This window comes from Heterodontus francisci, chromosome 23 (genome assembly GCF_036365525.1).
Source record: "Heterodontus francisci isolate sHetFra1 chromosome 23, sHetFra1.hap1, whole genome shotgun sequence".
In the NCBI taxonomy this organism is placed as follows: Eukaryota; Metazoa; Chordata; class Chondrichthyes; order Heterodontiformes; family Heterodontidae; genus Heterodontus; species Heterodontus francisci.
This window is the reverse complement of record NC_090393.1, coordinates 30,851,577-30,867,918: the sequence shown is the minus strand read 5'-3', so window position 1 is coordinate 30,867,918 and position 16,342 is coordinate 30,851,577. Positions and strand designations below refer to the sequence as shown.

At 42.6% G+C, this 16,342-nt stretch overlaps 1 protein-coding gene across 2 annotated transcripts in view; it reads right to left on the bottom strand.

Moving 5' to 3' along the window:
* The window catches only part of ppp1cc (protein phosphatase 1, catalytic subunit, gamma isozyme), a 31,882-nt gene extending 16,580 nt beyond the window's left edge, over nt 1–15,302 (bottom strand). The window contains exons 1-2 of one of the 2 annotated variants that reach the window (XM_068054964.1): nt 15,100–15,302; nt 14,217–14,255 (exon numbers count right to left, since the gene is read on the bottom strand). In XM_068054964.1, the coding sequence (XP_067911065.1) occupies nt 14,217–14,255; nt 15,100–15,154 (94 nt within the window). In that variant the 5' untranslated portion in view covers nt 15,155–15,302. The remainder of the gene's footprint in view (nt 1–14,216; nt 14,256–15,099) is intronic. The other variant, XM_068054965.1, reaches the window with a different exon arrangement.
* Nucleotides 15,303–16,342: the final 1,040 nt, after the last annotated feature.

Below are 16,342 nucleotides of genomic sequence, written 5' to 3'. Positions count from 1 at the left end.
TTCATGGTCCTTCATTTTTTCAAGATATTCTAACTATTATGGAGTGCTTACTGTAAAAGCACAAGGTTAAGCGATATACCCAAATTGAATTAAATGTTTTCTACACTAGTCAAAATTACACATTTAAATTTGATTTTTTTGAAGAAAAGCATCAATTAAGATGGAAACATTGACTTTTTAATCTATTTTCCATGCCCCGCATTGTAATCTCCATTGAGCAAGCAGCAATTACAACTAACCCAGAGTTCTCCAATTTTGTTACTATAGGTGGTTGCAAAATGGTGCTCCAGACCAGCAGTATGGGGATCATGGACACGCAATAATCTATGCGCTCCAATAAGTTGCATTACTCTGCACATGAAGAGTACAATAGAATGAGGCATTTTAAATTACGAGCAAGCAAGTATAGATATTGTGTTGGAAAAACAAGAAATACTGGAAATACTCAGCAGGTCTGGCAGCATCTGTGAAGAGAGAAGCAGAGAAATGCAGTTCTGATGAAGGGTCACTGACCTGAAACGTTAACTCTGTTTCCCTCTATAAATGCTGCCAGACCTGCTTATAAAGCTAGTAGTGCCACATATTTGCTCCTTGAAGAAAGGAAATGCATTCAAGACCTTAAATTGTGTCAGATGCAAACAAGAGATCTGTGACAAACTGAGAGAGATTACAGAATGAGATCTGGAGAAAAGGCTTACAATGGGCCAGACCATGAATTAGGAAGATGTTCAATTATTACTGCATCAATGTGGAAAATAAATTTAATTTCACTACATTGTCCGTTGAGAGGTGTTGGGACTCGGAAAGACCATTTCCTCTCAGAGCCCCCTACCTAGCCTACACTGCTTTATTCCTTGCTGAATTAGATACTCAATTAAAAATAAATGTTTCAACCAAGTCAGCGTTTACTTTGCAACAGTCCTCCCCACTTAAAATTCTGAACATTCATTTCAAAAAGTTGACTTCAATGAGCAGTCCTCTGCTCTCATTACCAAACTTTCCCCTTGGTTAACATTTTCTAAGTATATGATATATTTAAGTGATTTAATATTGTGCAATACTGGTTCTTTAGGTTGAAAAAAATGAGGATAATTATATCTGTGTCACGTGCTCTGCATAGGATCAAAATATAAATTGGCGCAAATACGCTAACAGAACTGGAGAGTTATTTGTGTTAAACACAGGATAAAAATCACAGGCAACCACAGCAAAATCGCAGAGATATGAAATATTATTTTGCTTCAGTATTTACCAGGGAGACAGATCAGATGTACTTGACATAAGAGGGTGAGATTAGAAATGATACAACCACAAAATTAAACGTGGAGACACAAAATAAAATAAAGAGGATAAAACCCGTGCTGGACAGATTGCATCTACACATTTTTTAAAAATCCAGAGGAGACAGTATGGGCACTATTACACATTTTGCGATTCATTAGAAAAAGGTGCAGTGTCAGAGAACACTATTTAAGAGGGATGTCCAAGGAACTAAAGACCTAAAGATAATCAGTAGTAGGAAAAATGGAAATCCTAAGGAAAATAGAAAAACATCTAGAAACCAAAAATAATGAATAGTGCAGAAGATGAAATTTATCTAGATTTCCAAAAGGCCTTTGGTAAGGTTCTACTTGATTGAATTTAGTCAGAGGACAAGTAGCTGAATGGATAGCTAACTGGCTTCAAGACAGAAGAGTGTGCAGGGGTAGAGGAACGATTCAGAGTGGCAGAAGGTGGGAAGTGAGGTTCCATAAGGATCAATGCCAAGATCACGGTTTACAATATATATTACAGTTTAAACTTTGGAACCAGCAGCACAACTCCTAAACTTGCAGATGATAGCAATTTTTTTTGGTGTGGGGTGAGGGAGGGAAGTAGTCAAAACTGAGGTGGACTGCAACAAATATTATTCTTCTTCTTTGGCCTCCTTATCTCGAGAGACAATGGGTAAGCACCTGGAGGTGGTCAGTGGTATGTGGAGCAGCGCCTGGAGTGGCTATAAAGGCCAATTCTAGAATGACAGGCTCTTCCACAGGTGCTGCAGAAAAATTGGTTGTCGGGGCTGTTACACAGTTGGCTCTCCCCTTGCGCTTTTGTCTTTTTTCCTGCCAACTGCTAAGTCTCTTCGACTCGCCACACTTTAGCCTCGCCTTCATGGCTGCCCGCCAGCTCTGGCGAATGCTGGCAACTGACTCCCACGACCTGTGATCAATGTCACAGGACTTCATGTCGCGTTTGCGGACGTCTTTAAAGCGGAGACATGGACGGCCGGTGGGTCTGATACCAGTGACGAGCTCGCTGTACAATGTGTCTTTGGCGATTCTGCCATCTTCCATGCGGCTCACATGGCCAAGCCATCTCAAGCGCTGCTGACTCAGTAGTGTGTATAAGCTGGGTATGTTGGCCGCCTAGAGGACTTCTGTGTTGGAGATACGGTCCTGCCACCTGATGCCAAGTATTCTCCGGAGGCAGCGAAGATGGAATGAATTGAGCCGTCACTCTTGGCTGACATACGTTGTCCAGGCCTCGCTGCCATAGAGCAAGGTACTGAGGACACAGGCTTGATACACTCGGACTTTTGTGTTCCGTGTCAGTGCGCCATTTTCCCACACTCTCTTGGCCAGCCTGGACATAGCAGTGGAAGCCTTTCCCATGCGCTTGTTGATTTCTACATCTAGGAGACAGGTTACTGGTGATAGTTGAGCCTAGGTAGGTGAACTCTTGAACCACTTCCAGAGCGTGGTCGCCAATATTGATGGATGGAGCATTTCTGATGTCCTGCCCCATGATGTTCGTTTTCTTGAGGCTGATGGTTAGGCCAAATTCATTGCAGGCAGCCACAAACCTGTCGATGAGACTCTGCAGGCCCTCTTCAGTGCGAGATGTTAATGCAGCATCGTCAGCAAAGAGGAGTTCCATGAGGACTTTCCGTACTTTGGTCTTTTCTCTTAGATGGGCAAGGTTGAACAACCTGCCCCCTGATCTTGCGTGGAGGAAAATTCCTTCTTCAGAGGACTTGAACGCATGTGAGAGCAGCAGGGAGAAGAAAATCCCAAAAAGTGTGGGTGCGAGAACACAGCCCTGTTTCACGCCACTCAGGATAGGAAAGGGGTCTGATGAGGAGCCATGTTGAATTGTGCCTTTCATATTGTCATGGAATGAGGTGATGATACTTCGTAGCTTTGGTGGACATCCAATCTCTTCTAGTAGTCTGAAGAGACCACGTCTGCTGACGAGGTCAAAGGCTTTTGACGAGATCAATGAAAGCAATGTAGAGGGGCATCTGTTGTTCACAGCATTTCTCCTGTATCTGACGAAGGGTGAACAGCATGTCAACGGTCGATCTCTCTGCACGAAAGCCATACTGTGCCTCAGGGTAGATGCGCTCGGCCAGCTTCTGGAGCCTGTTTAGAGCGACTTGAGCAAAGACTTTCCCCACTATGCTGAGCAGGGAGATTCCACGGTAGTTGTTGCAGTCACCGCGGTCACCTTTGTTTTTATAGATGATGATATTGGCATCGCGCATGTCCTGAGGTACTGCTTCCTCGTCCCAGCACAGGCAAAGCAGTTCATGTAGTGCTGATAGTATAGCAGGCTTGGCACTCTTGATTATTTCAGGGGTAATGCTGTCCTTCCCAGGGGCTTTTCCGCTGGCTAGAGAATCAATGGCATCACTGAGTTCCGATTTGGTTGGCTGTATGTCCAGCTCATCCATGACTGGTAGAGGCTGGGCTGCATTGAGGGCGGTCTCAGTGACAACATTCTCCCTGGAGTACAGTTCTAGGTAGTGCTCAACCCAGCGGTCCATTTGTTTGCGTTGGTCAGTGATTATGTCCCCTGATTTAGATTTGAGGGGGGCGATCTTCTTGATGGTTGGCCCAAGAGCTCTCTTAATGCCATCATACATTCCTCTGATGTTTCCGGTGTAGGAGGCCAGCTGAATATGACTGCATAGGTGTTGCCAGTAGTCGTTTGCGCAGCGCCTGGCTGTTCTTTGTGCAGTGCTTCTGGCTGCTTTAAGTGCTACCGATGTTAACTCGCTGGGGGCTTTCTTGTAGTTCAACAGTGCAATGCGCTTAGCGGCTATGACAGGTTCCAGCTCTTCAAAATGAGATTGAAACCAGTCTGCATTTCTCTTCGCACGTTTGCCATAGGTGGCCAAAGCTGACTCATAGATGGCGTCTCTGATGTGGGCCCACTTGGTCTCAGCATCCCCTGTGGGAGTGTTTTGAAGGGCTGTTACAAGTGCATTTAGAAATTTTTGTAACAGCTGTGGGTGAGAAATTCTGTTCGTGTTGATGCGCGGGTGGCCCTTCTGCTTGGAATGATGCAACTTCTTTGGTCTGAGTCTAACCTTGCTGCACACCAGGGAGTGGTCGGTATCGCAGTCCGCACTGTGGAAGCTGCGTGTGATTTGAACACTGTTTAAGGCGGCTCACCTTGTGGCAATGAGGTCTAGCTGGTGCCAACGACGCGATCTTGGGTGCCTCCATGAAACCTGGTGACAGGGTTTAGTGTGAAAGAACGAGTTGGTGATGCAGAGGTTATAATAGGTACACAACTCAAGCAGTCTCTGCCCGTTCTCATTCATCCTTCCAACGCCATAGCGCCCAAGAGGCAGGAGATTAATACTCTTGAAAAAATGGGCATATAATTGGCAAATTAATTTTAACAGATAAGTATAAGCGGTTACATTTTGGTAAGAAAAATAAGGAAGTCACATATTACTTGGAAAAGAAAAAATCTAAATGGGCTGGAGATGCAAAGGAATATTGGAGTACAACTACACAAATCACTGAAAGTAGCAGCACAGGTCAATAAGGGCATTAAAAAGCAAACAAGCAATAGGATTTATTTTTTAGAGGAATAGAATTGCAAAGTAGAGAAGTTATGCTAAACTTGCATTGAAGCATGGTTACACCACATGTGGAGTATAGTATACAATTCTGTCGCCATATTATAAAAAGTATATACAGGCACTAGACAGGGTGCAAAAACAATGTACCAGAATGATACCAGAAATGCGAGGTTATGCCCATGAGGAATGAATGAACAGGCTGGGTTCTCTTGAAGAAAGGCTGAGGGGTGAATGAATTGTAAAAGGTTTTGATAGAGTAGACACTTGAGGGGAGCAAAACTAGAGGCCATCAAGCAATTAAATAGGAAATTCAGAAAGAACTTCTTTACCCAGATAATGGCGAGACTGTAGTTGAAGCGAATAGTACAGATGTATAACAGAGGCTTGATAAGCATACAAGGGAGAAGGGAATAGAGGGTTATGCTGATTAGTTCGATGAAGGAAGGATGGAGAAGGCTTCAGTGCAGCTAATGCCATCATGGACTGGTTGGGCTGAATGGCTGTTTTAAGTAGAATATACTGCAGAGAAACAATGTGTTACAACAAAGGCAAATGGAGTCGGCGGTACAAATCAGCCATGATCTAACTGAATGGCAGGACAGGCAAGAGAAGCTGAATGATATACTCCTGTTCCTAAAACAGTAAGATTTATTCCTAGTATAAACTCGATTGGTTGAAATACTGTCAAGAAAGGAACCTCTACTAAATGATTTTAACTTTAAAGTATAAACAGCACTTTATAAAGAGTGGTAACTGTTTTAACAGCAGGATAAATGCCACTTCACTTGTTTAACTTTGACTAAATTATGAAGAAAAATCAGGGATTAAAAAAACCAATGCAAGATCGATCATAACTTTTGCTCCCGGAAAGGACAGCTTTTTACTTAAGGGATTCACAACTCAGAAACAAGACTTCAAAAGTTCATGAAATAATTTCAGCAAGTCTATAGAGTTAAAAATAATCACACTGCAGAGAAGCTTGGTACCATAAATTTTATTTTCAAATAAAATGTGTGAATACCTCATCGGAGGACGAAGAAAAAAAGCAAACTTGGCATTTGTTACCAAACTAGGAAAACAAAAAAACTGGATGTATTCAAATCACAATATGGTCTGAAGATAAAAATTCCACTGTGTATAGTTTAATTAGCTACTTCCCAATTAGGTAAATCAGGCTTCGAAATTAAAAAGGGGAAAAAAGATTAAGAATTTTAACTTCAAAAATGTGACCAAGTTAATTCTTCCATTGAACCACAGATGCAAGATATAAAAGCCAAATTTCAACATTATGAGATTTCATCAACCCAGACAAAGATGTTTGCAAAGAGACAAACACATTTTCAGCTGCCATGCTGAAAAACCTTTTTCATAAGAACTATTGCCGAGACTAAGCTCCATATATATAGGACAAATGGAATTTAAAAAAAAAAATCTTCCACATGATTAGAGCATATAGAGCCAAATCGCAGATGTTCCAGGAGTGCGGGTGTTGAGATATATAATTTAAAGACGAGATTCAAACTAAAGAATTGCCTAATCTTTAAGGTTTATTTCCACATTGGCACACTGAACAATGCAGGTAGCTGTAATTCACTATTTCACAGTATTACAAGCATTATAATTATTGTTACTATTTACTCTGCTGCCCAAAATGAAATATTGCATTGGAATCTGAATTTACAGAGCAAAACATGGACAATACTAACAGCCAAATTAGCCAGAATCTCAGGTGATTAGTGTACATGTATAAAGTTTCAGGAGGTGAAAGTACTAGTTAGGTATCTGGTCGGTCTGTGAAGGCATTTTCAATCAGAAAATATCTGGCTGACAAGTTATTTAATGATTAGACATCACATTTATATGTGAGTCACATATATAACTACTGCTCAAGTTCTCACTGCCCCCTCCACTTTTCTTAACCTTCCCAATAGGATACTGTATGGATGTTCTCATTCGGGAAACTGATGTCAAGACAGCTGACAAAAAAACATTTTATTCTCAAACTGAAGAATGTCAATGCCAGGGTTTCTGCAAGTATTAAAACTCCCCAGCTCAGCAACTTAAAGCTTACACCCAATGATATTAAACTAAAATATTAAAGAAATGCACACCCTAACATAATCTGTACTGTTGCCCTTCATGAATGTTAACAAATTTGGAACACTTCTGTACTAGTATCTTGCACCTTAGACTTCTTAAACCTTGTATCTTATAACCAGGGGAAAGACTGCTTCCAGTGAACTAGACTGCCACTTAATTACCAACGGTTAAAATATATGGTTATTTTGACTACAGGGAATCCAGCACTCAAAGACATGCAGTTCTTGTACACCCTTCTCTTTTGGTTATTTTACTTGCTGCCACTGCTCCAGTTGGAAGCCAAAGACCACTGATTTGCACTGAGGGAATCTAGCTCAGTGTTTTTACATTGAAACGAAGAACTAGCAGTAGCTCAAGACCCAAAAACAGAAGGCTGTAGTTATCTGAATGCATTGGTGTCTCAAGAGTACCAAATACCATGTCTGCAATCAATGGCATGTATTCAACATAAAAATGCCTTCAACTTCTGCACTACCCAATCCAACAGGTTGTATTTGCATACCCACACACACCCAGATTAACTCACAGGCTAAGTATTCGAGCACAGACTTTTATAGACCCAAGAAAATTGTTAACATTAAGAAAACAGCAACAGTACATCTCGCAAAGGGCTATTTTAATAGGAACACGTGTTGTATCATTAGAAGGCTAAAGAGCTGTCCAAGATTGGAAGTTTTGATAGGATAAAAGTATAGTTGACATTTGCCAAGTACGTATAACAAACACCAAAGAAAAGAGAATACTAGACAAACTTTATGGTTTCTTTAATATGTCAGTTATCTCACTCAGGGATGCAGGATATTTCTGAATCATACAAGATGCATCTCTTTGAAACGGATCCCTCCCCAACACCGAGTATTCTCTCCATTCTTCTTCTTTGGCCTCCTTGTCTCGAGACAATGGGTAAGCACCTGGAGGTGGTCAGTGGTTTGTGCAGCAGCGTCTGGAGTGGCTATAAAGGCCAATTCTAGAGTGACAGACTCTTCCACAGGTGCTGCAGATAAAATTGGTTGTCGGGGCTGTTACACAGTTGGCTCTCCTTGCGCTTCTGTCTTTTTCCTGCCAACTGCTAAGTCTCTTCAACTCGCCACACTTTAGCTCCGCCTTTATGGCTGCCCGCCAGCTCTGGCCATCGCTGGCAACTGACTCCCACGACTTGTGATCAATGTCACAGGACTTCATGTCGCGTTTGCGGACGTCTTTAAAGCGGAGCCATGGACGGCCGGTGGGTCTGGTACCAGTGACGAGCTCGCTGTACAATGTGTCCTTGGGGATCCTGCCATCTTCCATGCGGCTCACATGGCCAAGCCATCTCAGGTGCCGCTGGCTTAGTAGGGTGTATATGCTGGGGATGTTGGCTGCCTTGAGGACTTCTGTGTTGGAGATACGGTCCTGCCACCTCTCCATTAATGAGATATTAAATATGCAATTAACAGAAGGGTTATAATAAGCTTTATGAAGCATGCATCGCACTTAGAACAAAAGGTCCAAATAATCCTAAATCCAAATACAATAGATTATGTCACCTTTTTCTTTTTTTAAATCAGTACAGCATAAACAAAACATAGGAGTGAGTCGTGTACTACCATCTGAAAGGCAGGATTTCTGCATGTTGCAATTTAAAGCACTTATCTAGGAGTGCTACCAACAAATACACAGTTATTATTAACTGCACTCAGGGAATATTAATGAAGTTGGTTTCAACACAGTGCTGCTGGAGGGCACAGTGTGAAAGGAGTTTGGTAAGTGAGTGGATTTTAAGGGTTAATCGCTAAAGCCTAGTTTTTGTTTAGTTTACATTTAACAATTAACTGAGATTACTGTTTAAATTAAGAGGCAAGTTAAGTTTCTTACAGTTTTAAACAGGGGGTATACAAGCTCAGAGAATAGCTGTAGCTAGTTAATTAGGTAGCTAGTTTAAACTGGTTTCTGAGCTCTAACAAAGCTGACATCCTGGTGCTCAGCAAGTATAAATTCAGGGGACTCAGTGCTGCTTATCTGCAGAGTGCTACCGGGGGGAGTTTGGTAAGTGAGGGACTTCAGTCAGGAGAGGAACTAAAAATTAAGAAAAAATAAATTAGTAAAGATGGCAGGACAGGTGATGTATCACGGTTGTAGTGTGTGGAAGCTCCTGGATGCCACGGCAACCACATCTGTAGTAAGCTCCTGCAACCCGAGGAGCTTCGGCTCAGAGTCATGAGCTGGAGGCCAAGTTGCAGGAGGGAGGGGAAAAGCTATCTGGACACTGTTCCAGAAGGCAGTCACACCCCTTAGGATGGGGTCATCCGTTTTGGTCAGTGGTTAGGGACAGGAGGGTGTGACTGTGAGTCAGGCAGTTAAGGGGATCGAAAAGGCAGGAGTGGAGGAGCCTCTTGCAATTGAGCAACAAGTTGGAGGTTCTTGCAACTTGTATGGACAAGAGCAAGGGCTGTAGTGTGGATGAGCAGACTGACCACAGCTCAAGAAGCCATTCAAGTGGGGGAAACAAAAAGGAAAGCAGTGGTAGTAGGGGATAGTATAGCGAAGGGGAATCAACACTGTTCTCTGCAAAGAACGAGTCCAGAAGGCAGTGTTGCCTGCCCAGTACATCTGCTCAGGAACTTACAATGGGAGGGGGATGATCCAGTCGTTGTGGTCCATGTAGGTACCAATGACATAGGAAAGAAGTTCTGCATAGTCAGTATGAGGAGTTCGGCACCAAATTAAGCAGAACCTCTAAGGTAATAATCTTTGGATTATTGCCTGAGCCACGTACAAATTGGCACAGGGCAAAGAAGATTAGAAAAATTAATGCGTGGCTCAAAGACTGGTGTGGTAGAAGTGGGTTCCGGTTTGTGGGGCACCAGCACTAGGGAAAGTGGGAACGGTCTACACCTGAACCATGCTGGGACCAGTGTTCTAATGAGCCACATAACTAGGGAGGTAGAGAAGGTTTTAAACTAAATAGTGGGGGGCAAGGGATCAAATTTGGGAAGATGTTGTAAATCGAAGAGGAGAGACAAAGCAAGAGAGAACGGTATTAAAGCAGAGTCTCAATATTTTTAAGGCAGAGGTAGATAGATTCTTGATTATCAAGAGGTGAAAGGTTATTGCAGGTAGGCAGGAATATAGAGTTGAGGTTACAATCAGATCAGCCACGACCTTGTTGAATGGCAGAGCAGGCACGACGGGCTGAGTGGCTTACTCCTGCTCCTAATTTGTAAGCAACACTACAGCCCCAACTGTTTGGATCTTCAGATCATCTGCTACATAGGTATTTTATATAGAGATAAAATAGTGAATTCATACAGTGACAAGAACAAATCAGGAGACCCAAGGCATATCCAGAAAGTGCATTGACACAAATATGCCTTGTGAAGAGGTCCTACTAAAAGGATGTAAATACACCTCTTTATCTCCACATACCACAGTTAACTTGAAGGTGAACCAGGCTATACGCTGAAGTGACAGGCAGATTAAGCACTGCTCTGCCAAACTGAAGAAAGAGTAAGGCAACACTGTTTGATGAAGATGTGTGGAATTAAATCATGACCAAAGAGGTTTTGTAGTCATCTGATTAATACTGCAGTATTACAGTAGCCAAGGGCCTTTCAATTTGCAAGCTAGTATAATCTATTGGCAAATTGTTGTATACGTTTCAAGAGTCAGGGCATGCATAACTTGGAATAATGTGCTCAGAACTTTGATCAGTTAACAGTAAAAACATCATTTAGTCCTGGCTGAAATTATGCAACTTTAGACAGGAATTCATAATGGGGTTGAAAAAAGCTGTCTCCAGAACTACCAGTAACATATCAGGGTTGAGAGAGGGCAGAAGACACTCCACACACAACCAGATATTAGGACATTTGATGAATAAAGGCAAGACCAAAAAGACATACCTTCAAAATGACCTTGATCAACTTTTCAAGCAATTAAATTATTGGTAATGTTATGCAGTTCATCTCAATGTAATGCATTACCATGGGCTTGCAACTGAAACCTCAAATGCGGCAGTTAGCCAGCTTTCAAAAGTTGTAGACTTTTGTGGCATAGGGTAGCTCTGATTGCCTTCATTAGGGAAGAATAAAATTCTTGCCTGGGCTTGAAAGATAGCCCCCGATTCAAAATGGTCATCCCGTTCAGCTAAAGCTTGGAGATTTCAGAGTCAATTTAAGTCGCACAAAAAAGGTGCAGAGGATCAACATTACCTGACCTAGAGGATCATAGCTCGAAGTAATGGACCCGTGCACATATATTCAAGGAAGTGTAACAAAGCAGAAAATAAGAGCAGGCAAAGTAAAATTTGTACTGACCCTCAAGTTAATCTGCAGTCTAAATCTTGTATACTTTGAAGTGTAATCTTGGGTCCTGGTTCAAGTTTGTATTCCAACCAGCCTCTATTCTGAGCAGCAGCATAAACTTAAAGCAAATAGGGGATAACAGCACAGAGGGCACAGGTTTTCATCAGCATCCTGCCACCAAGTGCTCAAAGAGTACTCTTTGATCTACGTGAATAAGCAGAACTCTTATCCAAATCTCTGCTCCTTTTTCAAGCACAAAATGTCAATTTGTGCATGCAGAAACATCTAAAATGCACCTACAAAAAAAGCATTGAATGGAGCTGCCCAGCATGATAAATGGGGCAAAGTTCACAAGATCCGCAAAAGATTACAAATAGATGAATGAGAATTTTCAACTTCACACCTCTATGCCAGATTTATAATTCGCAGTTGAGAGAAGTGACAATAGCAGGGATGTAGCCTGTTGGAGATCACACCACTCAAGGTGAGTTTACAAGGGGAAGACTCCAAAGTACAGAGAATATATTTAACCATGCTGTCTAAAATACCACATCCATTATCTACCTGATATGTCCGAATGAACAGCTATTCTGAGCATTGGGAGCAAGAGTGCATTACAAATGCCTCAAATTCATAGTTTCATAGTCATTATGGCGCTGGAAGCAGCCATTTAGTCCAGAGCCTGTGCCATCTCTAGAGAAATCCAGTCAGCCCCATCCCCCCGCTCTATCCCCACAGTCCTGCAAGTTTATTTCTCTCGAATGCCCATCCAATTTCCTTCTGAAATCAATCATCTCCACTTTCACCACCCTTGTAGACAGCAAGTTCCAGATTACCACTCGCTGCATAAAAAAGTTCTTCCTCACATCCTCCCATCATTTTTTGCCAAAAACATTCAACTTATGTTCCCTCATCTTTGCACCATCAGTTAACAGGAGTAACTTTTCTTTATCTAAACCTGTCAATCTTGTACAGCTGTCAAACCTCCCTTCACTTCTCCTTTGTTCCATGGAGAACAACCGCAGCTTCTCAAACCTAAGCTTGTACCTAAAATCCCTCATCCCTGGAACCAGTTGGGTAAATCTCCTCTGAACCCCCTCAAGGACCCTCAAATCCTTCCTAAAGTGTAGTGACCAAAACTGGATGCAATACTGTAGTTGTGGCCTAACCAGAGCTTTATAAAGGCTCAGCATAACTTCCCTGCTTTGGTACTCAATACCTCTATTTATGAAGCCCAAGGTCCCATTCATCTGAAGGAAAAGTGGTCATTTCCACCCATACATCATAAAACCAGATTCAGACAAAAAGAAAATTGAATTATTCAGAGTTGAAATTAAACACAAAGTGAAAGACCTTAGCAACAATTTCAACAGACTCCTGATACAATACAGTTGGTCAAAACCCTTACCTTCCCAACATGAAACCTTCCAGTAATTAGTTTTACTCAAGAACAAAAAAAGGTGGGAAAATTTAATAGCAATAGGTAGATATTTAATATCACAATTGCTGCCTGCAAGTAAATTGAAGACAGACGTACAAAGCATCACTCATTAGGGGTGATAATTTATTTTGGCTCATCAACCTGGCATATTTTGATGTATGTTCCGAGGTAAAACCGGTTTGAACCTATGTTGCTCCCTCTTACTTTGCCCCACCATTGGCTGCTGTGAGATTAATCATCTAGATCCTGTTCTGGGATTCCCTTCCCAAACTTTCCACCACCTCTATTCAAGTCCAAGCCTTTGGTAACCCCTTCAAAATCTGAGTCAGCATCTGTGTTTTTCCAACATTTTTGAAACACCTTGGGATAGTTTCTACATTAAAGGCACAATCGGCTATTACCACTATTAAGAAATAAATTCTTCAATTTATTATAGACCTTGTTGCCAAAACTGTTCACAATTAATTACTTTGTGAAGTACTGTGTACAGGGGAAAAAAAAGACCAGCTCCCATTTTTACATAATAGCTTTTGCATCCTCAGGATGTCCCAAAGCACTTTACACTATGAAAGTAATTCACTGGGTATAACCAATTTTCACACAGCAGGGTACCTCAAGCAGCAATGAGATAAATAACCAGATAGTCTGTTTTGGAGGTGTTGGTCGAGATAGTTAGCTGGACTTCAGGAAACTTCCATGCTGCTCTTCAAACAATGGGATCAATTACATCCACCTGAGCAGACAGAGGACTTTAGTTCAATGTCACATCCAAAGGACAACACCCTTCCAATAATGCAGTACTCCTTCAGTATTGCACTGAGCTAAAGCCTAGATTGCGTACTCAAATCTTAGAGGGATTTGAACCCACGGCCTTCTGACTTAAGGCAAGAGTACCAAGGCTGATACATTAACCAGTCAGAGCCAACAATGCCCCTCACAAAGCAGCAGTGAATGTAACTTTGGGGGCAAAAGAGGAGATTGGAGGAAGAATGCTCTCCACACTACCAAAATTCCCTATTCTTTGAATAATAAAGACTTGCATTTACATAGCACCTTTCACAAACTCAGGACATCCTAAAGTACTTTACAGCCAATACATTACTTTTGAAGTACAGTCACTGCTGTACTGCAGGCAACATGACAACCAACTTGCACACAGCTAGATCCCAAAAGAGGAACTTGTTAGTGACCAGATAATTTGCTGTTTGAGGGATAAATATTGTCCAGGACACAGTATAGGATCTTTGACATAAAGGACTCACCCTGATAATGTCACTGAGAGAGACTTCCGCAAATAAACAGATCTGATTAAGAACAGTTCAATTTTAAGATTCAGGCAATTCTGAACACATTAGGTGAAAGAGAGTCGCTGAGCACCCACATCCAAAAAAAGCCTAATACCGTGCGCCCTATGGCATAATCTCAATATACCTTCGGATATAGCAAGAGTGTACTTTTCCACCTGCATAACTCCAATTTCATTTAACATGAACAAAAAAGCAACACCACATGGCTAAGAAAAACAATTACTTACCCTCTCTACTTTTAGGTAATGTTGGATACCGGTTAATAACTTTAAATGAAGCACAAGATTACATTACTCTCTTGCAAATCCGGACACGGGGAGGATGAGAAGCGCAGTTATTGTCCTCTTACATATGTAAGTGATTATCTGGTCAAAGGCTCCACATAACATTCACACTTCTTGCTATAGTTTACGCTTCCAAAAACGGCTACCCCCCTCCCCCTCCCTATAAAATGGCTCACTGGGGGCAAGAATCGTATCCCATCTCTACGCGCCATCGAGACGTTATAGTGCGAAGCAATGGTTCACTTTTTGCTGTACTGGGATGGTGGCGCACGATGTGGAAAGGCTCGGGGAGCTGGGGGCTTCCCCCCGATCACCACCGCCAACTCTCCGCCATTTTTGAAGCAGCAGCAGCAACTCCGACCAAACCCCAGTCCCCCAAAAAGATCAAAATGGATCTTGCCGGATGCTCCATTCGATGGATGGAGTGACCCCGGGCTTCCCCGCCCCGCCACCGGCACAAGAGCCTCCTGGGTGGGTGGATGATACAAGAGGAGACGGGATGCTAACGGACTGGGTTCCCGGGGGCGATGGGGGAGCAAGAGCAGGCAGGCGACCCTGACTGAAGCCGGCACCGGGTAAAGGGTGTGGGCCGGGCCGGGCCGAGTACACGGCGTGCACACACGAAATAAATAAGTCACTGAAAGAGTTTAGGACCCCTTAGGGTGGGGGTAATGGGCCGATTGCCGGAATTTGAGGCCCCGGGGATATTGATTTTGGGGCCGTTCTGACCGCCAGTAACTAACGGGAAACACAATAGACTCTCCCGGGGTGTTGAGACGCAAAGCCCTCAGAACCCCGCGCTAACGGCCGCCTCCACAACACTCACCTTCCAGCAACCTTTGAATAATACTGTCTATGTTCAGCTTGTCTATATCCGCCATGGCTTACGGCAGTGGCTGGGATTATCGCCTCTCCCTCTCTGGACGCTCCTTCCCTCGGTCCCCGCTTCCTTTCTCCTCCCGAGGTTTCTTGTTTTCAAAAAAAAATCCACACAAAAATGGCGTCACCGCTAAGCGGAAGGATACAAACGTGGAGCCCCGAACTATTTATTCGGCTCCTGACACGTTACTCCCTCTCTGTTTTTTTTTTTGATATACTTGCGTGTTGCACGTGCTCCGTCCAATAGAAACAAAGTCCGTCTTTGTCTTGGCTGTCTATTCGCATTAGCAACGTGCGATGTGATAGTTCCTAGCGTTTAATATAATGTAATGCATATTGTGTCTTAACAATTGCATCAAGTTACATTTCTTGGTTCTCTTAGCAAAGCAAAAGAATATTAAAAGACTAGGTGCTTCTGAGCTGCTCCCCCAACTGACAAGCACCTTCCAAAAGGCAAAACTAAGTTCCCTGAACAAACAACTAAACTCTGAACGGAGTGTTAACTTAATAATCAGACTTCAGGGAATACATAACACATTGTTGATAACATGGTGTAACATGTGTGTCCTTACAAGGCATGGAGTGTCATCCAACTTACCACAAGGAACGCCCCATGAAATCACTTAGCATATATCGCAGAATCATAGGGCCCGATTTTAACTCCGTGTAAATGAATGGGTTTTGAGTGAGTTAAAATCTTGCCATAGAATCTTACAGCACAGAATAAGGCCATTCGACCCGTCATGCCTGCGCTGCTGTTTGAAATCGCTCTCCCCTGCTCCTTCCACATAGCCCTTCAATTTTTTCCCCTTCAAGTATTTATCCAATTCCCTTTTGAAAGTTACTACTGAATCTGCTTCCACCACCCTTTCAGGCAGTGTGTTCCAGATCATAACAACATGTTGCATTAAAAAAATTCTCATTTTGCTTTTGGTTCTTTTGCCAGTTATCTTAATCATTGTACTTTGCCAACCCTTCTGCCACTGGAAACCAGTTTCTCCTTACCTTCTCAATCAAAACCCTTTACAATTTTGAATACCTCTATCAAATCTCTCCTTAGCCTACTCAGCTCTAAGGAGAACAATCCCAGTTTCTCCAGAGTCTCCAAATAAGGGAAGTCCCACATCCCTGGCACCATTCTAGTAAATCTATTCTACACACTCTCCAGGACCTTTATATCCTTCCTAAAG